Source organism: Argiope bruennichi, chromosome 5 (genome assembly GCF_947563725.1).
Source record: "Argiope bruennichi chromosome 5, qqArgBrue1.1, whole genome shotgun sequence".
NCBI lineage: Eukaryota > Metazoa > Arthropoda > Arachnida > Araneae > Araneidae > Argiope > Argiope bruennichi.
Genome location: NC_079155.1, coordinates 128183700 through 128207769, shown reverse-complemented (window position 1 = coordinate 128207769; position 24070 = coordinate 128183700). Strand labels below are relative to the sequence as shown.

The 24070-nt window shown below is 28.2% G+C and overlaps 1 protein-coding gene across 1 annotated transcript in view; it reads right to left on the bottom strand.

Moving 5' to 3' along the window:
• The window catches only part of LOC129969572 (nuclear pore complex protein Nup133-like), an 83534-nt gene that overhangs the window by 55591 nt on the left and 3873 nt on the right, over positions 1-24070 (bottom strand). Inside the window, exons 3-9 of the mRNA XM_056084203.1 lie at positions 22488-22594; positions 18543-18761; positions 14873-14944; positions 12742-12852; positions 6315-6437; positions 4491-4550; positions 3034-3095 (exon numbers count right to left, since the gene is read on the bottom strand). Coding sequence (XP_055940178.1) covers positions 3034-3095; positions 4491-4550; positions 6315-6437; positions 12742-12852; positions 14873-14944; positions 18543-18761; positions 22488-22594 — 754 coding nt within the window. The remainder of the gene's footprint in view (positions 1-3033; positions 3096-4490; positions 4551-6314; positions 6438-12741; positions 12853-14872; positions 14945-18542; positions 18762-22487; positions 22595-24070) is intronic.

Genomic DNA, 24070 nt, shown 5'->3' with positions numbered 1-24070 from the left:
TCTGGTAAGCATGCTTTTATAACAATGCTTTCGAATTATCATATTTAACATGGGGGAAAACAAAACAAAAACTTCTCTTTGCACTCCTCAAGAAAATAAAGCATTCTTTAAGAAACTTTTTTCAAAATTAAGCACTTTCAAGGTACTTAAAAATTGTTTATGTACTGTAAATGTTTTAAAATTTAAACATTTATTATGCACTTTTCATGAAATTATGAATTAGTCAACAATTCTAGAAAGCCATCAAAGTTATACACATTTTTAACTATTAGTTTCCTATTGTAATAAAATCATGATATTTCTTACATAAATAAAAGTGGTTTTTGCATGTATATATCACAAATTCTTACTCTTAATGATTCAAGAAAATTTGAATAACCCCTTTATTTTAAATAAACTGCTCTGTATCAATTGATAGGGTTAAAATTCATTATAAAAAATACAGAAAAAAAGAAGCAAAAAATGATAAATTCATTGCAAAAAATAACACTACAGATCTATATTTATATATAGCTTTGTTTAAACAAACAATTATTTTATTTCAATAAATTGATTTCCCTATAACCATCTATTTCTAGTAATAATAAAAATTAAAATTAAAGCTACCAAACTTGACATATTATATACTTTGGATGGCGAGAATGTGCACTCCAAAATTTATTTCATTTGAAATTTTAATTAAAATTTTACCCATTCAAAATTAGTTTACAATTTTGACATTTTTCAGCATAGCTTCAAAAAAATATTACAACACAGAAATAATCTTTATATCATTCAGATAATTTTCTTTATTGTGACAATTATTATATCCTGTCTTTCTTCATGCAATGGTGTATAATTAAAATAAGAATCTTGACTAATCCATAACAGGTATGCAAATTGATGATCAGGATAGTCAAGTGAACCATCCAACTCTCCGACCCACCACGAAGGCACACAGATTTAAACCATAAAACTGAATGACCGGACCACCGCAACAGCAACATTGGCAGGAACTGTGGTTGAGTCCTAAGGGCCGTCACCAGCCAAGGTACAACCCTCCCCAAAGGAAGTACGTCCCGTTATCGATGGGAGGAGTCAGATCCCCCCACCTATTAGTGTACCCTCTAGGGTGGCGAGATCCAACCACCATGCCGGAAGCATCTCATCCTCATTTCGAGGTGCCCCACCCCCCGGGGGTTTGATGATCAAGATATGAAGATTAGAATTATTTTTCACATTAAATCAGAACTAAGTTATGCTGAAAAATTTTCAACAAGCAATTGCTTTTAAACACTGTTACAATTTCTGTGATATATTTATAAAGACAAACACAGGAAATTAGGAAAACTCATAGCACAAGAAACAGAATTGTGTAAAATACCCAAAATTACATGAGTTACATATTCATCAAATTTTTAAGTATAAGAATATTTTGGAGTGATTATGGAGGTTACACAAAATATTTAAATGAAATTTTTTGCAGCCATTAATTCAAGCATACCAACTGATGAACAAAAGGTGACCAGTTATAAATATATCTGGACTTTTATAAGAATTATTCTTTTGCATTTCTTAAACAAAAAAGTTTAAAAATTTTTTCATCAAAAAAATATAATTTAAAATGTTATTAAATTTAACCAATAAAGAAAATTTTAATATAGAAATTCTGCAATAATATGTGAAAAATGTTAATGATGTTACAAAAATAATTATTAAAAATGACATTCTTAGAAATGGTTTGATTATTGTAAAGAAATGAATACCTTTAGTTTTCTCAAATTATTATAATAATAAAGTATTTGTTTATAGAATTCATTGCTTTCTTTTGGAATATTAATTTCCTTTCCTCTTTTAAGAATAATACTGTTACGAATTTCCTGCGATGTGCTTAGAGTAAATTCAATAAGCAGAATCCTTTTAAAAAAAATAAATAAAGCTATTTATTTAACGAAGACTACAAGAATAACACTGCGCATTCAATAGCTCAGTCACCAGCCTACAGCTTGCTTGCTGTCTAAGGCTCCAATCCAACTCCTAATCTTTCGTGCTTGTTTTTATATGCTCTCTGCCGGAAGTGACGTCACTAACAGGAAGTTATGTCATATTAGAAAAATCCAGAACCTTGGAGATAATTCAAGAAATCAGGATCCCTCTAGAAAATTCTCTCTGTCGCCGTTTCCAACTTCCGTCGCCAAACTTGGCGAAATGTCGCCAAATTTGGCGACAAAAATTAGTTGCCTAAAACATCGCCAATGAGCCAATATCTCGCCAATTTGGCGACTTGCTATAGAAATACAATTGGATACATATAACATTCATTATCATAAGACAAATTACACCAATTTACAGAATTCGTAACAATACATTGAAATTACCCTTAAAGACATTATATATCTAATCTTTTATTGGAATTTAAATGCTATCACCAGTTGCTTTTATTTCTTATAATTGTATAACTGATTCTATTTTCAAATTTATTTCTGTCTATAATTGTGTGGGGGTTTCAAAAAATGTTATTGTAATTCTAAATGTACCACAAATAAATGTGTTTGTTGCAAAAACCAGTTGCTATGCAATTCAAGGTACCACCAATCTCTAGACTACACTAATAGGTAAGCATAATTTCATATGTTTCACAAATTTATTCCCTGTATTGTAATAATATATTAAACTATTTCATTCTTTTTATTATAGTTTTCCAATTGATTGATGATTGATTCTATTAACTATTGTGTTGATTGTATCAACTTAATTTTTCAGATATAAAAATATAAATAAACAACATTTAATTTAAGCGGAAAGAAAGTTTATTGTTATTCCAGCAGGGATCTTATTTTCACATTAACAAGTTTCTAGTAGGTAATGAGCTGATTATCTAGTTAATTTGAAAATCCCCTAAATAATTTGAGAAATGAAACAATTTTCCACACTTTAATGGATCCTCCTACCTAGCTGATCTGCAGATTAATTGATTTCTGCACTTAAGAGGTAACATATTATGAGGAATAAAGAGGACATATCGATATTAAGAAATTAAAATCTAAAACTCACTGATAAAGTTGCATATCTAAACACCATGTTGCCAAGTTGGATATAATACTGGAATCATTACTCTGAAAAAAAATTAAAAATAAATAACAGGAAAGATAAGACAAAACTCATTGCATAATAAGATATTGTAATTTATAATAATATACAAGTATAGTTTGAAAACGATATATTTTTAATTATGAATTCTAATAAAACTTAAGGACCTCTACATGAAATGGAAAAATATTATTCTGCATTAATCATTATTATACATAATGTGTAGAATTTGATTCTATACTCTGTTTCACCCTAACTTGGCAGTAGTGTATATTCTAGGCATGCCGAATCACAGTCGCTGTGAGGGGAACTCGGTTACTTTAAACTATGAAGTTACTAGAAATGCAGATCGCTGGCGGAACTTTATCTCGCAAATTTTTCGCCAAATAGTAAATATTTATTAACTTTATTATATTATCATTTTAAATCAGAGAATTAATTTTTTCCTTATTTTCATTATTTTGTTCAATATTATTGATACATTATTTTAATAAATAATTAAAGTTATTTCATTTCGTTTCGTTTCTCAAAAGAAAACCCTAAATCTTTCAATATTCTGTAAAGCGTAGTTCGGTTAATGTTTTTCGAAAAGATATCTGTATCATCGTTCACATCTTTTAAAACTTTATCTAATGTTGGGATCTCATTTCTACGAATAAATGCATGGATTTTTCGTCAGATACAGGATAATGTAAAATCATCATATTTTACAAGACCTGAATGTTTACCTACTGAGCCTGGTCGCTTCTTTCCAGGGGTACTTAAAGGACTGGATGCCTTTATTTCTGTTTTCATGTTGTACTTTTTGTTGATTTCACTCGTCTTGAAGGTGTGCACAGCGTATTCGGTGATAACACTTTTTCTTTTTCAGACATTTTAGAAGTGAATAGAAATAACGAATCGAATAAATATTCAACAATCAAAACTAATAACTACTAATGTGATTAATAGTATCAAAAATATCAGCTGGTAAAAAAGCGAGAATAAAAAAGTACGAAAGATGATAATGGTTGCGAACTGAATGAAGTTGAGTTGGCGGAGACGTAAAAGAAAAGCGCGCCAAATATTTGACCTTGAAGACCGGTTCTAGCCAAAGTGGAATTCATTATGTCAATCATTTCGTTTTATTCGTTCGCTTTATTTACAAAATACTTAACAGATAAACACTTCTAACTTGAGAATAATTTTAAATATATACTGATAAAAAAAAGGATTTCTGTAATTTATGATATTATTTGATAAATTTCTGAGCATTTTAACTATTTTAAAGTCGGAATTGATGGGGAACTCTTTCCCAACTCGGAGCGTCACATTTTCTGCCTTTTACAATACTGCCAAGTTAGGGTGAAACAGAGTATACAATAGCAGTGAGATACTTAATTTTCTAAATACAAATGTAAAAACGAAAATTCAATACTCACAAATAATTCTTCAACATAACTTTGTTTTAATTCTCGATCAAGATCTATTTCAAACAGCAGCTAAAAGTTAAAATATAAATATTAAGAAACTTATATAATGTAATTAAATAGTTTATTATGTGCTTAAATTAAATATCAGGCACTTCTCAAAAAGGAAGAATTTTGCCCACTTTGATATCTGACTTTAAATTCCATATTTCTTTTAAATTTATGCACGTCCAAATCAGTATCTCTTGAGTAGCTGGTTGATATTATAAATAAAAATAGCAAAATTACATGCAAATTTAAATGATAAACTCTCTGTATTGAACAAAATATATATATGTAAAAAATCCAGTCATAAATGTTTATTTTTTGCTGCAATTATTATAAAATTCAGGCAAGTTTACTGTTTTGATTCTTCAAAATATAAAATTAACATAATTCCATTAAAATAGCTGGTCTCCATATAACAAGTCTAATATTTTGAAATCCTTATTTTAATAATCTTGACAACAAAGCAAAGACAATCTCTCATACACAGGATGGTTGTTGCATAAATTAAATTACTCATTTTGCATCCAATTTTTTATAAAAACAATCAGTGATATTAAAAAATCTTTGTTACTTTTTTTTTTAAAGATGCACGTAAAAATCTAACAACAGATACTAAATCTGCAAGACAGAATGATTGACATTATTCAGTACAGTTCTAAAATTGCCTTTTGCAATAGAAAATATGGTAAAAAACCGATAGAAAATCATCTTTTATGAAATATCCAGTTTGAGGATAAAAAAGCAGTATCTCAGAACAAAAAAATTGTCTCTCCTCCTCTTCCATTTTTTTTTTTTTTTTTTTTTTTTTTTTAACTTTAAAGCTTTTTTTACAAAATATTTGCCTTCTCTGTTTGAAACATAATATATATTAAAAAAAATCATTAAAAATTACAGGACAAATTAAAAATTTATATAATAAAGAAACCCTCTGTAAATATGGTAACAACTGTTAAATAATACACAATTGTAAACAAACATTTAAATTCAATTAAATCTCAAATTTTTCATAAATTTTTTTAATAATTTGTATATTAACCTACTATGTTAATGCAAATGAATAATTTATGAAATTAGCATCACATTGTAAAGAAACAGTTATAAATCGAAGCAACTAACTGAAATTTTTAATACCAATAGAGCAGAACTTTACCGTGAGGGATGGTTACCAGCAAATATGCAATGTTCTAAAGAAGCCCTATACAGGGTCCACTACAAATAAATTTATACATTTAACTATGTTTGCATATAACATTAATAAATTTAATGTAGTTAATAAATAATGTAGTTACTTTTAAATATATATGACAAATATATATTTAAAACTGTATGTTATGTTCTCAGAAGTAATGTGTAATTTCTAATTTTAATTCTATTTTTGAAAAGTACAAAATGAGCTGATACTTAAGAGATGTTTGGGAAGTTCACAACTCAGTAATTAGGAATAACAACAAAAGCATATTTTAAATAAACATAAACAAAGCATTTTAACTTTATTCACACATATTAGGAACATACTGATTAGCCAAATACAATTCACTTGAACTTTCACACTCTAAAAGAGATTTAAATGATTTGATAAGACGAAAAATCTGCTAAAAATTGAAAACCACAATTTTTTTCCCTCTATGGAGCTTTGTGAACTAAATAGAAAAGTAAAGGAAGAGAAAAAAATGTGAATGTGCCTTAGGAGACCTTGTTATCAAAAATAGTCAGAATTCAATGCATACAACCAGGATATTATTTTCTCTGACAGAATTATTAACAATATATCAAATGATTAATGATTACTTGATCATAATTTTCCTTTCTATCCTTTGCAATATGCCATTTCTGCACACAGCTGTTACTCAAAACGTAAAGAAAATAATCACCATCAACAGCTGGAGTAGACAGAACTCTGTTAAGTTGTTTCTAAAGTCAAAAGAAATAAATCAGACAATTGAAATATACATAAGAAATAATAAAATTTGAATTTTAACAAAAACAAAACTATTAAATGAGGTATTAAATATTATATATATATATATACACTGAGTGACCAAATTATTATGACCACCCGCTCAATACAGTATTGGATCGCCATTAGCCGTAATACTGCTCACACTCTTCTTGGGATAGATTCTGCGAGATGTTGGTAGGTGGTAGGAAGAATTTGACCCCATATCCGATGAACTGCACTTTCCAGTTCCTTCAGATTGAATGGCACTGGATCCAGCTGTCTGATGCCCCATTCATTCTCATTCCAAATTCTCAATTGGATTGAAATCTGGTGATTGTGTGGGCCGACGAAGGCAGGTAAAGTCAGCGTCATGTTCTTCAAACCATCTGACAACAATACCTGCTGTATAACAAGGAGCATTATCTTGCTGAAAGTATCCATGCCTGGCAGGGTACACCATTAACATAACAGGTTGCACTTGATCTGCGAGAACACTTAAATACCTTTCGGCATTCAGACATTTTTCCACAGTAATCTAAGGACCCATGCAATTTCAAGAAAACAACCCCCGAACCATAATATTGCCTACACCAGCTTGAAGTTTTGTGGCAATGCAGTTGGGATCCATGCTTTTGTGCTGTTTTCGCCATATTCGAACCCTGCCATCTGCATGGTGTAATTAAAAATGCAACTCACCAGACCACATGACCCTTTTCCAGTCATCTACTGTTCAATCTTTATGAACCTTTGCAAAGTGGAGATATCTGCTCTTGTTCATGGCTGACAGCAGAGATTTTTGAACAGGTCGTCGATTCCCATAGCCTATACAGTGTATTGTGCACCGCACAGTTCGCTCAGAGACGTTCACAATTGCTCTTCTGTAGGAGTTTACAACTCTGGCAAGTCTCCTTTCAGCTCCAGCATTCAGTAGCCTGTGACGACTACAAGTCTGAAGTTGAGACCCAGTTTTCTGTTTGGTAGTCCACTCTCTGTACACATTAATAACCTCTGCTCTCAGAAACTTCACAAAAGTAGCCATTTTGCTGATGCTGGTTCCGACACTGCGAGCACCTACAATCATCCCGCATTCAAACTCAGTTAAGTCATATTTGTTTGCCCATATCTACACACGTAACACAGAGCAATTGATGGTTCACTTGTCTTGCATTGCCTTTTTGTAGCTATCTCACCCTCTACACTGTGACACAATAACTCATTTTGCATAAACTGTCAGGTCATCATAATAATTTGGCTACTCAGTGTATAAAAAGAGAGAGAAAAGTACTGAAAATTCAATTAATTTAAACTATCAGTTTTTTAAAATTCATTAAATATCTCCAAATATGGGAAAATTTTACTACACTTATTTTTAGATGTTAATTAGATTTTCTTCAATATAATATTATATATAGATAACTTATTTCTCAAATTTGAAAATATTTCTGTTTGTATGAATGCTACAAAATAATACTTTTTAAAGATAAAGCATGAATATTGTGCTTAATGAATATATATATGTATATATATATAAAAGAAAATGAGCAGAGTGTTTTTAGGTATTAAAAGAAGAACTTAGTTCATATTTAATCTAGAATAGCTTATTCAAATTTGTTTGAAATGATTTCTACAGAATGATGAATACTTTGATTTTGCATGCAATCTTTGATGTTTTCTGCTCAGAGATAAATAAAGAGTAGATTTTATTTTTTATTCAAAAATAAGTCATGATAATCTATGTCTATTAATGCTCTATATGCAAGATTACTGGGCATGGATCTACCAAATTTGACAGATGGAAATGTGCACTCAGAAATATTTTTATTTTTCGAAATTTTACTTAAAATTACTTAAATTTCATTTTGCTAAAAATTAAGCAAAATGCAGAAATTTTCATCGATGACTTCAGCAGGGTTGCATCTGGGGGAAAAAATTTCCTGTGTTTTCCCTGTATATATATGAAATATAAGAAGAAATGCGTGTACAGCGTTTATATTAATTATAATGGAATTATAATACTCACTAGTTTCAATGAGTGAAAAAAGCTAAGGAAGGAAGCAACAATTAACATCACTTGGAATAATAGCATATTAAAAGAATCTTTACATTTAAATACAGAAAAAACAATTTCTCTTTATTTATTATCAATAATTCAACAAGACAAAGTTTACATATTAAAGGGGACGAAAATATAGATAACCTCTAATACTCTTCAAATAAGAGTCATGCAAAATTAAGGACTCGAATGAAATAAAATGCAAAATTACATTTTTTCTATCATGATACAAACCATTTAATAATTATTTAACATAAACATTATGAAGCAAGATTATTTTTATCTATTTTAGCCAGATTTTCCAATGATCAGTATTTTTTTTTTTTTTTTTTGCAACAATTCCATTTGATTTGTTGAGCAGTTCTTTACCCTATTTTCTGCTCTTCTAAAGCTTCACATTTCCCCACACATTCTAATTTAGTATACTGAAGCAAATCTTTTGAAATCGGAGGATTTAAAACACCTCCATAAAAGTTTGTAATATCATACACAATTCACAGATTAATTAAAGAATCTCCATTCAAATTTTAAATAAGCATATCTTTGTTCATACTAAATCCATTTTCCCCAATCGCATTGTCATGCAACAACACAAGAATTACTTTTACAACTTCCCAAAAATCAGGAAATTCTTTGGATTTCAAAATTTTAGAATAGAAATCTAAACGATTTTTTTTTTCATTAAATGAATAAAGCTGCTGTATTTACTTGCTTTGAATAAAGAAGATGAAGCAAATCTGCCATTCGTTTTTCACACAATAATGCATTGTTCAATAAATGTGGATTTAAACAAGATGCAGCGTTTAAAACATCAGAATTTTTGCACATGCATTCAAATAATTTTATAATAGTCTTCAAAAGCATAAAACTCTACAAAAAAGTATTTTTTTGTTCAGTTTCAATAACTCCACTAGTAATCAACTAACTTGTAGTAACTATATCAGTAAGTATAGTAACTATCCCACTCCAAATAATATTCCCAAATATTTTTTTTCTCGGCATCATCAAGCTCTATCAAAAATAAGTTGTCTAATGTTTTTGCTTCCTCAACTATGCATATTTTAACAATATTTTTCATTAACTGTTTAACAAGTATGAAAAGATTTCCATATAAGAAAAGCATATATCACGATAAAAAAAAAAGCATTTCCATATTTATATGTCTAAAATTTTTTAAGAAATGGCTTAGGAATATTAGCAATATAAGAGAAGGTAATTTTAACAAGCATTTATTATATCACTTGTGGCAGATCCAGGCAAAATATTTTTAAAAGAAATCTATGTATTTCTTTAAGATGGAAAAAACTTTTAGAACACATCTACAAAAATTGACATTTTCAACCCAACATAGGGAAACAAATGAACAAAAAAAAAAAAAAAAAAAAAAAAAACCACACACACACACACAATAGAAATTCAGAAGAACTGTAACTTGCAGGAAATCGGCATGGCTAGATGGACTTTTTAAAAATATTTTATACATTGCTTTTACAATAACATCTACTTTCCATTTAATACATGCACATACTTAAACATTCCACGGATTATGTGCAGTCCGAAAGTATAGATATAAAATTAGATCTAAAGATCCAATAATCTAAATTATTAGATTAGATCTAAAATTTCCAATATCTTGTGAAGACACTATTGATTGATTCACACCAATATCTTACAATAAAATCCATTTAGCATTTTCATTAAATGCTGTTCAAAGCTTCATCAAAGTATATTACACATTTAAAAAAAAAAAAAAAGTTTTCTAAACATATTGCGGGGAGAAAAAAATGGAGCTAATTGGAAACAATGTATGAAATTTTGTAAAACCTAACACACATTTTTCGGCTATTTCACTATTAGAAAGCATAAGAGAAAATATTTTCATTATATTATTAAAGAAATTAAAAAATAAATGTAACACAACAAGTCAATTAAAGTTCAGTTTTAAATGATTATTCTGGAACAGTTTGAAATCGGCTCATTTCTGGACATAAAATTTGACATTTGGACGCTTTCGTACTTCACGTATCATGTTCTGATGTATTCTTTTTAGATACTAAGTCTAATATCAATGTTGATTTTTTAAATTGGTATAAAACTTTGTATATTTTCCTCTTTTGGCATGACTAATAAGTGCCTAGTTTTTCCATATAACTTGTTTATTATCTTCTAAAAAGCAATACGCAGCAAATGGATTTTGTGGAACTTCTTTAACCCATTCAACAAAATCAGGATAGATATTTTTATCTGTACAGTCCATGTTAAATATTTATTTCAAGCAGCCAATTGTTTAAAAAATTTCTAATCTACACTGAATAAGCTTACAGTTTTTCAAATAATAAACAGACTATTCGATAAACTTATGTGCGAGTGACTAAATCTACAGCAATTTTTCCACATATTGAATATTGCTCCTCTTTCCCACATAGAAATTTATTCCATTCTCTCGCACATCCTCATTAGCTTCAATCTAAGAATTTCATGGGAAGAAAACAATTATTTCTGAAATCGAAATCAGACTGCTGTACATAGAAAAAATGTTTCTGTGATTGTTCAGTTATTTTGCTTTTAGTGCTGTGGCTATTCGCTTTTATTCTTGCAACATTCAGATATCAGCATTTTATTAGAGAGGGGAAAAAAAAAAAAAAAAGAATTAAGGAATTTAAAATTTCTTATATTTTTATGGGAATTTTCAAATTTCCCTGATTTATCTCTGTTTCTTAGATTATTTTTATATTCCCTGTATTTTCCCACTTCTCCTGGTGCTGTGGCAATCCTGCTTTAGGAACTGATATCAAACAAACCGAATTTTCCACCATCTTCAAATTTATAAAATCATTATTTTTAAATAATATTAATTTAATAGTAGAGCAGAACTTTAATTCAAATTGATAATTTTCTAAATGATATTTTTATATATTATTTGCAATGAAATTTGAATCCAATTTCAGCTCCTACATAATTGCATTTTTTCTTTTATTTTTAAAAGCAAAAACACAACTGTATCCTTTTTTTTTTGCATAAATGGAAAACATTTTTGATTTATGGAGAAGTATGCATAGAATTCTTCAGCATATCTTTTGTTCTTCATAACATTATAGATGTAATCATTAAGATTGAGGATTAATGGAAGATGTGATCTAATAGTAAAAGAAGTGCAGAGAGAGACACACACACATACACACACAGATTTATCTGCCAGCGGTTCCTATTTTTGCATTTGTTTGAAGCCAATTTCTTTTATATCTTCTTTCCTCTGGTTGACTGCCCTTTTTGTTGACATGATGAGCTATTTTCAGAACACTAATAATATTTTGCAGCTCCATAGATTAGCCAAATGAAGTGTTTGATTCAGTACAGCCATAAAAATGTTTAATGAATGAAGAAGTCTAAATTCATATGATATTTTGTTTATATTTGGCTGTGGCCATTCAAAAGTTAGTAATAAGCTCGATTTCTGTACCACACACATTAGCCTTATATATATACATGTATATGTATGTATAGTCATAGACTGACCTTCTGACTTGCCCAAAGGCACACAGATAAAAAAAAAAAAAAAAATGGAATGACTGGACCGCCGCAACCGTGGAAAATATGGGCAAGTCTTAAGGGCCATCACTGGCCATGGTACAATCCTTCCCTATGGAAATACTTCCCGTCATCGATGGGAGGAACTAGACCCCTACTTTTTCATATACTCACCAGGGTGGAGAGATCAAACCACCATGCCGGAAGCTTCTCATCCTCAATTACGAGGTGCAATATATACATATATATAGTTAGATAAATAGATATTTAATTGTACCTTTTTTTTCCCCTATGGAAGAAACATTCTGTTTATAATCTGCACAATTTACTTCAGAAATAATAAGAAATTAAAGTTACTGTGCATGAAATAGGAAGATATATTATTTGGACTGTTAAATTTTTACTTAATCCAGGAGGATTTAACAACAAAATTGATAAAACAAGGTTATTGAATAATGCGACTTTAATATCTATCACAATTTGATGCTTCAAAATACTTTTTTGAGATGATCATGAGTATCAAAATCATGCATAAAAGATTTAATAGAATTTAAACACAATCAATATTTTCAGTTAACCAGTAACTCATTGAAAATAGGTAATATATAAATTAATCAAATAAAAATTGTAAAATGAGATCAAATTTACTTAATCAGGACTTGCATAGAAGTACATGAAAAAGTAGTTATTCTTACTGTTTCAGAAGTTTGAGATGGAATGACACCAAAAATGAAAGATGAAACTTTGCGACCAATCCCAGCCAATACTCCTTGTGGTAAAGTGAGTGTACGGCAAATAACATTTGGCTGGAATATAGAATGAATTAATGAAATACAAATCTACATTTGATAATGCTTTTTTTTAAGAAATATTTTTAGTTTGCAAAAACAGAACACTTTTTAAAACATGAAATAAGTTTACATAACTGTTATTTTATCATTAAATATAATATAAAGCTGACTGTTATGAGGGTAAGGGTATCAAGGAACAACCCATCTTGTAACTGAAGGAAACTTAATAATGTATTTGTCTTTCTCTTATTTGCCACTTTTCAATAAGAAATGTGCTTCTCATCAAAATTTTATTTTAACTAAAAATATTAAAATATTCATAAATAGTTTGAATGTTTAAGAAATCAAAATTGCAAAACATGTATTCTTAAAATTTCAATCAAAAGTATATGAATTATAAATAAGATTTTAATGAAGATCTTATGACAATTTAAACATAATAAAAAAAATTATGTTACTATGTACAGAGAAGATTATTTTAACCATAGTGATGACTTTCCTATCGAGTGGAATTATAGATATCTTAAATCATTTTATTTATTTTTCTTTAAGTTACAAAATTTAATTAATTATTGAAATTGCAACTTCTTTTAAAAGTTATAGATAAATTATGGAAAAAACTAGTTTTTAGCATTTTTTAAAAATCATTTTTCACCTAATATTCTCATTTTCATTACATTTGAAGTTATAGAAGATAAGAGGTTTTTATTTATCATAATATTTTATATATTAGGTTGTTTGGAAAGTAATTTCATTTTTTCCCAATAGAGGACTTGTATTTTTTCACAGCTATCTTCACACTTAAGATGCATAATCATTATATATTTTAACAGTTAATATAGCAAGTCCTGCTAGTAAAAATGTTCGATTGGTACCACACAGTAGGTTTTGGTTGGTGTCCTTTCAAATATTGAAAGTGAAAAGCAGCATTTTCAGCATACCCTTTTACTATCAAAAAAGTAAAAGTGCTGCTCAAGCCAGAAAAAAATTATCTATGCATGGAGAAGATGCATTGACAAAACGCAAAACTGGTGCCAAAACTGGTTTGCAAAATTCTGATTTGACAATTTTGATGTTAAAGATGCACAACATTCTGAAAGGCCAGTTGAAGCTGATGAAGGAAGCCACAAAAAAAAAAAAAAAGACATTATTGATGTAAACTGACAAATAACAACTCATGAGGTAATTGAGATATTCAATTTATTAAATTCGACCATTCATGATCATTTAAAACACCTATGCTCTTATGTATTCCTCATGTTCTTACAGAAAGAAATTTCTGCCTTTGCATTGACGTCTATGATTTGCTTCTCAAATGCCAAGAAAATTATCCATTTCTGAAGATCATCATCACTGGGGACAAAGCTGAGCAGGCTCATAGCATTTTAAAAGCCAATACTCATCAGGAGGGGTAAAAAAAATCCTACCAATTTGTTTGGTGGGATTTCAAACATTGAAATGTACTGTTAGTAGTTGGACAAGTGAATTATTCACTTAATAGAAAAGACACAGTTTTCCCACCAAGATAATGCAAGACATCATACAAGTTTAGTAACTCGCTTTCACAGCTTTGATGAGATATATTGCCGTATCCACCATATTCTCCAGATCTAGCTCCTTCTGATTATTTTTTTTCTACAAAATTTTTTAGACCGTAAAATCTTTATTTCAAATGAGGAAGTCAAAAATCATCTGGATCCGTTTTTTTGCCAAGCAAAGGACAAAAATGTTATGAGTGTGGAATCATGCTACTGTCAGAAAGATGGCAAAAGGCATTGGACTAAAATGGACAATATATAATTCAATAAAATAGTTATTTATTATAAGAAAATCGACTTTCCTTTTCAATCAAATATTGTATATATATTTTAAAATCTAAAAATGCAGAAAAAATAATAAAAAAAAGTGACAAATTTTAAAGAAATATTTACATTTGGCAAAAATGCATAATTTAGTTCAGCTGCAATGTTGAAAGAAATATTTTCATAATAACAATGTATTGTCAAACTATTTTAATAAATAAATAGGAATATACCTGACCATCTCCTATGGTTGGAGTAATTATAATTAATGAACTACTTGTTGTAGCTAAGACACATCCCAAAGGCTGAAAAAAAAAAAAAAAAAAAAAAAGAATCATTTTAAAAATAGACTATTTGATAAGTGTAAAAAATAATTAAGAGAAGATATTAATTTTGAATAGAAATTATATGATAAACTAGTTAGAAATTAAAAAATAAAGTATACAATAGAATAATTATTCTTCACCAGAAATATTTATTGCACAAAAATAATTTTTACAACATTTTATAGAGATAATCTTTTTAATGACACTGATTCCACTTATAGTTCAATTTTTTCTTTTCTCTTAATAAACTTCTCAAAATTCCTTATAAGTGCGATTCAAACCAATTTATAGTTGTCATCAAATCTACCATTAACATGTTTTTGCTATTTTTTAAACAAGAAAATACTATTTTCTTTGAATATTAACTTCACAGCAGAATTTTTATTCTTGCTTCTTATTTTGTAAAAAATATCTTTTCTTTGCATATGAAATAATTTAATGATATTAATTTAATTACTATGTAATGTTTTGTGCTTAGTATGAATTAATTTTTTATTATTCTAATCAATGAAGTTCACAAAGTCCAATTCACAATAAAAAACACAATGGAAAAAAAAAAAGATACTTTATTCAATTTATAACAAAGTCCAAACCAAGTAGTAAAATAATTATCTCATAAATATCCAAAAGAAAAAGAAAATATCCCATCTTGCATGTCTTGTCAGTTGAAAAAAACAATTATAAACTCATGAACAGTACATAATTTAATGATCTAAAACAATTAACAGCTAAAGAAATGGAAAAAACAGTTTTAATTATGATGTATGTTAATAATAGACAGTATGATGTAATTTAAAGATAAACACTTGATCAATTATCAATTTCCCTCAAATTTCAGAAAATATTTATTTTATATCTTCTCAAAATAAAAAAAGAGGATTTTAATCTTGTATGTTTCATTGTAATAAATAAAAAGCAGCTTCAGAATAGCAGGGTTCCAACTCTCATTCAGGCAGGGGGGGGGGGTAAACCTTTTATTTTCCAAGGACAATTTTTAGAAAATTTAATGGCCATAAATTATATACTTAAGATATAGAAAATAAAAAAAAATATTTTCACTGTTAAAGTTCAAATATGAGATTACTTTCTTGCTTTTTTACTTCTAATTGCTTAAGGAAAAGCACTAAGGATACTTATCTTCAGTTAATAAACTAAAACTTGTAGCTCAAAATGGGTTTTGAGATCCCAATGCAAATATCTTTATCATGCAGCAACCACTAGATGCTAATTTCACAAAAACTACTAAAGGGTGTTGATTTCACGAACACATTCCCAATTTAGTTAAAACAAAATCCCATAAGAAAAAAATTAAAACAAACATCGAATTTCTTGTGCTTTTATTTCTGAACACTATTTTTGAGATCCATATATGGATCAGATGGGTCCAGTTGGATAATCATATCTCAAACAACAGTTGCAATGTCTGCAATGTTAGTTACAATGTGTTTATATTTCGTCTTCGACTAGTTTGTAGTTTTTGGAGAAGCCAATTCGAAAGTGTAATCAAACACGTGAAACCATAGTGATGGATCTGGATGAATAAATGGTAGAATTACCACAGCTGCAGTTTCACGAGTCATCATGTTAAGGAATAGATATAATTCAATTCAAATTGAAACCAGAAGTAGTGGCATGAAATCCAGCAGTCACCAATGTTGATGATGGAATCATCATACCAAAATAAAAAGATATATCAAAATGACCCCATTTTCTAAGCTTTGCAGTAATATCAACATGATTATGAATATATATACATATATTGCTTCCAAAACCAATGTCTGATCACTAGAGAATACTCTACTGTTAATAACTACTGCCAAAACTAAATTTTTTCATTGTGCTCTCTTACTACTCATTGGTGAGGAGCAGGCAGAAGTTATGTCAGCATTCCTATCCTAAGTGCAGAGCATTGCACACCTATAGCTACAAATGTATAAATTGAGCAGTTTTTTTACTGTGTATTTTAATACAAATCTAATCAACAAGATTCAGATATTAATTGTAACAATAACAATTAATAGCCATTTTTAAATAGCAAAAACATTCTCTTCTTGATTATCTGGCTCATTTACAAAATATAATGCATCTGGGATTAAGTCTTGTAACATAATTATGGAAATCAAGTAAGAGTTTGTACATCTGCTTCACAAAAAACAAATTTCAGATAAATTTCTAAATTTGATGTGGAGACAACATACTGAATTTAAATAATGTATAATTTTTGAGTAATCATGCAGACAAGACAAACTATGCAGAGCAAGACAAACTAACACATCATCAACAGGTTTTATTCACTAAATTGTAAAAATCTACAAATCTAGAAATAAAACTATATATGCCAAATCTTATCTGTTAAATTTATTTCCCAATTATTGCATTGAAATGCATGGACACAAGCAATGTACACAAACAGTTAGACATCTTTCAGATTGATTTTGGCTAAAACTTGATAGAAATCTAGAATTATGATATCAAGACATACTTAATTTTATTAATTGTATTCATAAATTTAATACAAATAATTTTTAAAAACCTACTTTTCTTAGTGTACTAAAATGGAGAATAATTTTTTTTATTTTAATTAATTTCTATTTTTGAATTTTTTAGTTACAATTCAATAAAAAATGTTTTGACTCCTGGAATTATTTTTCCCTTTAAATTCACTACTAAAATACTTGTAAAAAATCAAAATGAAATTAAATCAATAATTGATGAATAATCAAAATTTTAGAATTTTAAAAATAATATTATCAGTGAGAATGCTTGAATGAATAAAACTTCAAAATTCTATCATATCAGAAAAGAATGAGAGAGAAAAAAAAATTATAATAACAATGGTTATCAGAAGGCTGTTGACTATCTTTTGCTTAATCGCTAAATATTCACTTTCGGAAATGAAAAGAAAAAAGATTCATCCAGATTAAATCTACAATTTTATTCACAGCTTGCATTTTATACAGCTCAAGCAAACTGACATAAAAAGGATTCTCTTATACTTTCACCTCATACTCAATTGTTTGTGCATTCTCAAACAAGCATATGGAAAGTTCGGTTCTACCACAGAGTACCCCCCTCTAGTGAATAGGCGTATGATATAACATTATCATATACAAAATTCACCGAATCATAGAACAAACAAATGATATATATATATATATATATATAACAACATAAAAAAATATACAAAAGCAAATAATATAGTTAATATCAAAAAGTTTGCCTAATTAACGAAAAATAAGAGATAAATTCATACACAATTAAATTAATACTCATAATAGAACATACAAAATTTTGCTAAAATATATACAGACCAAATAAAAAAAAACCATGTTATGAATTATTTTAAAGAATTCTATTTTCTCTTATGAATTATCAAAAAAAATGAAAGTTTTATGAATTCTCAAAGGCAAGCATGCACATGAAGCGATTGGCTTTAATACTACAAAATTATAAACAAGAAATAAAACAAGTAAAATAAGAGTGAGTAAAACATGGCCATTCCAAAAGTTACTTTTTTTTTTTTAATCAACTGTCTTTTTGCACTTCATATATTTAAAAATCCCTAAAAGGAACTTACATAAATTGAACTCAGTGAGCAGCATTCCTGTCCTTGCAAATGAGGTTGTGCATCCACAGAGGACCCTTCGTGATTGATATTGGGCCAGTAGCGAACATGCCCTTCAGGAGACACTGCCAAAGCAGATGGAAGCCGAGACTCTTCTGTTTGGAATAGGTGAACGAGTTCAGCTTTATGGGCAAGATCACTTGGAGGTAGAGTCAACTCTTTACAGTGGACCTAAAAATCATCCTTGCATTGCATTAAACTTCCTACTATAAATTCTGAACAAAAATTTTGAAACATTATAACTATAAAACAAACATAATTACAGACTTAGTTTATTTATTTAATCTTTGCCAGCTCAAAAAAAAAAAAAAAGCCAGCAGGGAAAAATTTATAAATTACAACAAATTTTTGAAAAATATAAAATTGGGCCCAAAACAATGAAATTGGTACAAAACACTCAATAACAAAGAACTAACCAAACAGCTACATTACTTTTGAAAATCAAAACCCAATTCAGAATTTAGGAACAGTAATTTCATTGTGAATATGGTTCCCACAATTACTGAATTTAGGGGGGGGGAAGAGTAACAAAAAATACAAGGGCAATAAAATTACATATTTTGGCACAAATATTTTTATTATTAACAATCAAATGTTGTACATATTGTACATGCTTAAGAAAAGAGACTAATAGCCCATATTATGCTTATCTTACAGTTAATAATCCAAAACTTACAATTCAAAGCAAGTTTCCATGAGTCATTACACGACTGCTATTCAATGTTAATTTCATATAAATTAGCATCCATACCATAATTCAAAGTGAGTTTCTATTAGTTATTGCACAGCTACTACTAAATGTTAATTTCATACAAATTAGTATTGGGTACTAATTTTACAAATACATTAACTATACAGCAAAATACATTTAAAAAAATGTGAATCTTACAAGAATATCTAATCTCACTTTTGATGAGTACTGGACAGAATAAAGAGAAAAAAACTGAATGATAAATATGGATCAATCTTTAAATTCAAACAAGTGATCTACAAACAATATCAAATAATATATTTTAAATTATCCTTTTAGAATATTCAGTAAAAACCTAAGTTAATTATTTTATTCTAAGCAATGAAAATCTCTACTTTTCTTTGTCTTTTCAACTAGTTTGTTCATTGACTTTTGCAGTGCAAAAACCATCTGCTCAATTATAAATTAAACCCCCCTGTTTTATTTAAAACAGTTTAACATAAATTTTCTATTCTTGTCATTTTGAAATTGTATTTTTTTTTTTCAATTCTTTCAACATGCTTAATACAGGCTATTTTCTTTTTTGCATATAATGTAAGTTTTTCCAAGATTTGTATATTCTTTACACTTATGCCCCCCCCCCCCCATTTTATTTAAAAATGGACATTTTGTAACATATGTTTCTTTAATAAAGTTTTCAATCTTAATATTGTATATAAAAAATATCTCTTTCAACTATAACCTGACTATGTGATTTTATCATCAGAATGTTAATTACCTCCCACAGTTTCAAACAAGACTGTTGATTGTCTAAATATTTTTATACAAAATATATCAATCCTAGTGTTATATATTTCAGACTCCACAAACTTCACTGAAATGCAAATTCCAACATTCAAAAAAATTTAATGCCAGGTATCTTTCTCTAGTTTTTAATGTTTCATTAACATCAGAGGATAATCTTATTCTTCTCCCTCCTAATTTGATGGTTGAACAACAATGGGGGACACTGGACAAGAGTTGGTTTAATTGAATGCCTACAGCTGTTTAGTGCATGTAATTTTGACTTGAAAGATGAAGACAATAGTGGCCACTCAACAACAACATATACATATCTCACCAAAGCCATGCTTGTTTAAAATCCACAAAATAGTGCGTTTGAGCTATTATTACGAGATTATTAAAAAGACAAAGTTGCATTATTTAAAAAATATTTGCATTTGTGATGTAAAAGCAGGTTTTTCGAACCCGTTGACAAAGATCCAAATAGTGTTTTATAGTGTAGTACAGCCACAATTCCAATTAAAAATAAATAGAATATATTGGAAACCATTCAGTACACAGATTTATAAAATGAGATAAACCAATGAACTTCTGAAAATGTCATACCATATATTTGTTGAAAATTGCCACTGATCTTGTACAAGGAATGGCTTTCCACTATTCCAAAATAAATATTTCTATGTCAATTAAAGCAACATTCATCTATCCAAATTACATTTCTAAAAAAGGTTTTGAATTTTGGTTTAAGAAAAAGATTTTGATTCTGCATTAAGACCTGATTATAAAATTCTAGACACTGATCATTTAGTTGTTCACTTTATTGCAACAATTTCTAGACTCCACAAATGGTGCATGGGTACCATTGAAATATTCTCTACTTTGTCAGTATTCGAATGTTGAGTTTAGAATTTAAAGTTTATACATTAGCATGAGGGTAAGTTGGAATATATGCCAAAATGTCTTTTCGGTACCTCATGTATAATATCTCACTGCCCCCTTTCCCCACTGGGGAAATAAGGACACTGCAGTTTGTAATTATTAAATCATTCATTCTATAAACACACTTCTTTGAAAGTGTGTTTGGGAATTTGGAAAATTATGTTTTTATTCTTCTACAAAAAAGACAGCCTACAATTACAAATTAGCCTTTCCAAACATTACTTGCTACTGAAATATGTCATTCTTTTAAAAATCACATTCTTGTTTGATAGTTCAGTACATATATTTTTATCTTAAAGTTTCAGTTCTTCTTTCTTTATAAAAAAAAAAAAGAAAAAAAAAAAGTCAGAATTGTGATTCTTGACTAATCAAAATGAGTATCATTAAACATGATTAGAAGATTTAAGCCATAATGTTTAGATGATATACTATAAGAAAATATTTATATATGATAATTTTTCTGAATTGAATAAATTTGCATTCTCAAAATAAATATTTCCATCTTAATTTGTGTTAAGTACATCTATATTTAAAAGCAAGAATAGGTCTGAAAATTTTGTATCAGAAACAATGAATATATGAGAAACATTTTACTGATTGATATTTTTACATCTTGAAAAACATGAAAACATTTAATATCACTATCATCCCCCACAGAAATCAAAGTGATTTCATATAATTGTCCGTCTTATTTTATAAAATTTTAAAATTGTCCCTAGTATATCCCTAGATGCAATATTTAGAAGAGAAAAAAAGCATATTCCACTTTTTTTGGTGCATTTTATACAGATAAATATGTAAAACAAAGAATACATAAAAAAAACTTATCAGCAAAATTATATATATATATATATATATAATAGAATGAAAATAAACTCATTTTTGTTTGAAAGAAAGATAATTTTGTTGATAAGAAAAATAATGAACACATACGAAAAAGAAAAATCGTGTTAATTATTTAACATAAAAATGGGGTAACATAAAAATAAAAAAAGAAGGGGAAAGCAAAAGTATAATTGATTCTCATTGAGAACTTCCTATTGATGAAGTTATTTTATCAATTCTTAATTCCTCAATCCAGTTTTGCATACTACATACAAGTAGAAGGTGAACACATTAAAGCTATAATGAGTGAAAGTTGTTTATTTAAAAAAGAAATGGGGATTAAAAGCATTCTGTAAGAGCTAATAAGAAAAAATATTATCAATTTAATCAGAATAAAAATTATTGCAATTAAAAAAAATGTTGCATTAAACATAATTAAAAAATACATAAATATTTTCAAGGTCACTACCAAAATTTTGAAAATCAATAAAAACATTATAATTATATATATATATAATGACAAAAAGAAACATAATTCCTCCCAAAATATGCTTTAAGAATTAACTTTATGTCTTGGTGGCAGAAGAGAATAAATACGTTTTGAAATAATACATTTTAAAAATGTGTAACACCATAAGGGTAAGATAAAGATGCCTTACAACACTTTTTTCTCCATCTTGTTTGTATTTCCAAATCAATAACTGGCGACCGCAAACCAGACTAGCATAACCAAAAGGTTCCAATTTTACAGAAATGTCAGAGATTCCTAAAATAAAAGAACATTGCCTTAATAAATTTCAAAAAACTTCTGTATATAGATTCAATTTAATGCAAAAGATATGTTCTGATTTTTCTTTAATCATTGAACACTAAGCTAAGCCATCCTAAAATATAAATTATTGTAAATGTACAAAATTGATTATAAAATAACATGTTTGCAGAATGGACGTCAAGGAATCTGTTCATCCAAATATAAGTTAGTTTGGTCTATACGTTACTCAAATCATTTAGTTTTGTTTTATGTAAAAAAAAAAGCTAGAATTCTGCATAACTAATTGCCATTTGATATAGTAAGCCAATTAATGACAAAATTACAGAAAAATTACAATAATCATAATACGTTTTGATGCATGTGATTTACACTACTTAGATTCAGAATCCAGCTTAAAGTGCAGTATGTGATAATTCAAAATGCACAAGTTCATATTATGCAAAATTCTGAAAAGTGTGTAAAATTTTAGACATATAGATAATTAGCCATGCATTGAATCTCACTGTTTGCTATTCTTGGCAGTAGGATCATCTGAATTTCATAATCTAATCATTTTGAAAAGATGCATTGCGCAAGTTCAATAGATTACACCATATTCAAAAATAAAACATACATTTTTTAAACCTCTAAAAAATAAATTTAAACCTAATATGACTTAAATTAAAATAAAAATTTTAGTAAAAGTTGACAAAAAAGTCCATAATTCTTTTGTTAATTTCATTAGACTGATTGCATATTGCAGCACCATATTGTAATTGATGCTAAAAAATTAATGTCTTTACTTTTTTTTTTATTATATAAAGTAAAATCCCTCAGCTAGAATGTCATATAAACAAATTTAGTTACAATTAAGAGTACATATGTTTTTAGTGCCAAGTTTCAAGCAACTAAAGTTATTTTAAGATTATCTTGCATAAAAAGACGATGGTTAGCCATTTAATTGATTTGTGCATGCATCATATGTTCAATGAGTAATTTCATTTAAAAAATTTATAAGTTGAAATTAATCACTTACATTATAAATCATCACAAAAATTATAAAGAACCCATGAAAATCTCAGCACTTGTGTAAATTCTTAGTTGAATCAAAATAAATCATTCCAAAAACAGAAAGTGTCATATTATTAGGAGATGGGAGGGGGATTCAATAAATCTATCCTTTTTCTTCTAACATGTAAAAATATTTTAACTGTACATTATTATTTGACCACTATAATTATTGTTACGAATAGATATATAGGTTTGCATACAAATCATTATTAGCCTACATTACTGAATTTGGCAAATTACTGATTGGTCTAAACCAGTTTGAGATTTATCTACACTTGAGATACATCAAAAGTCACATAAGTGCTATAAATAATTAATAGTCATAGGTTTCTTTTCCCTTTTAATTCCATTTAATTTTATTTTCTTTCACTCACTCTACAAGTGTGTAATAATCATTTTATTGCTGTAAGTAAACTGTTA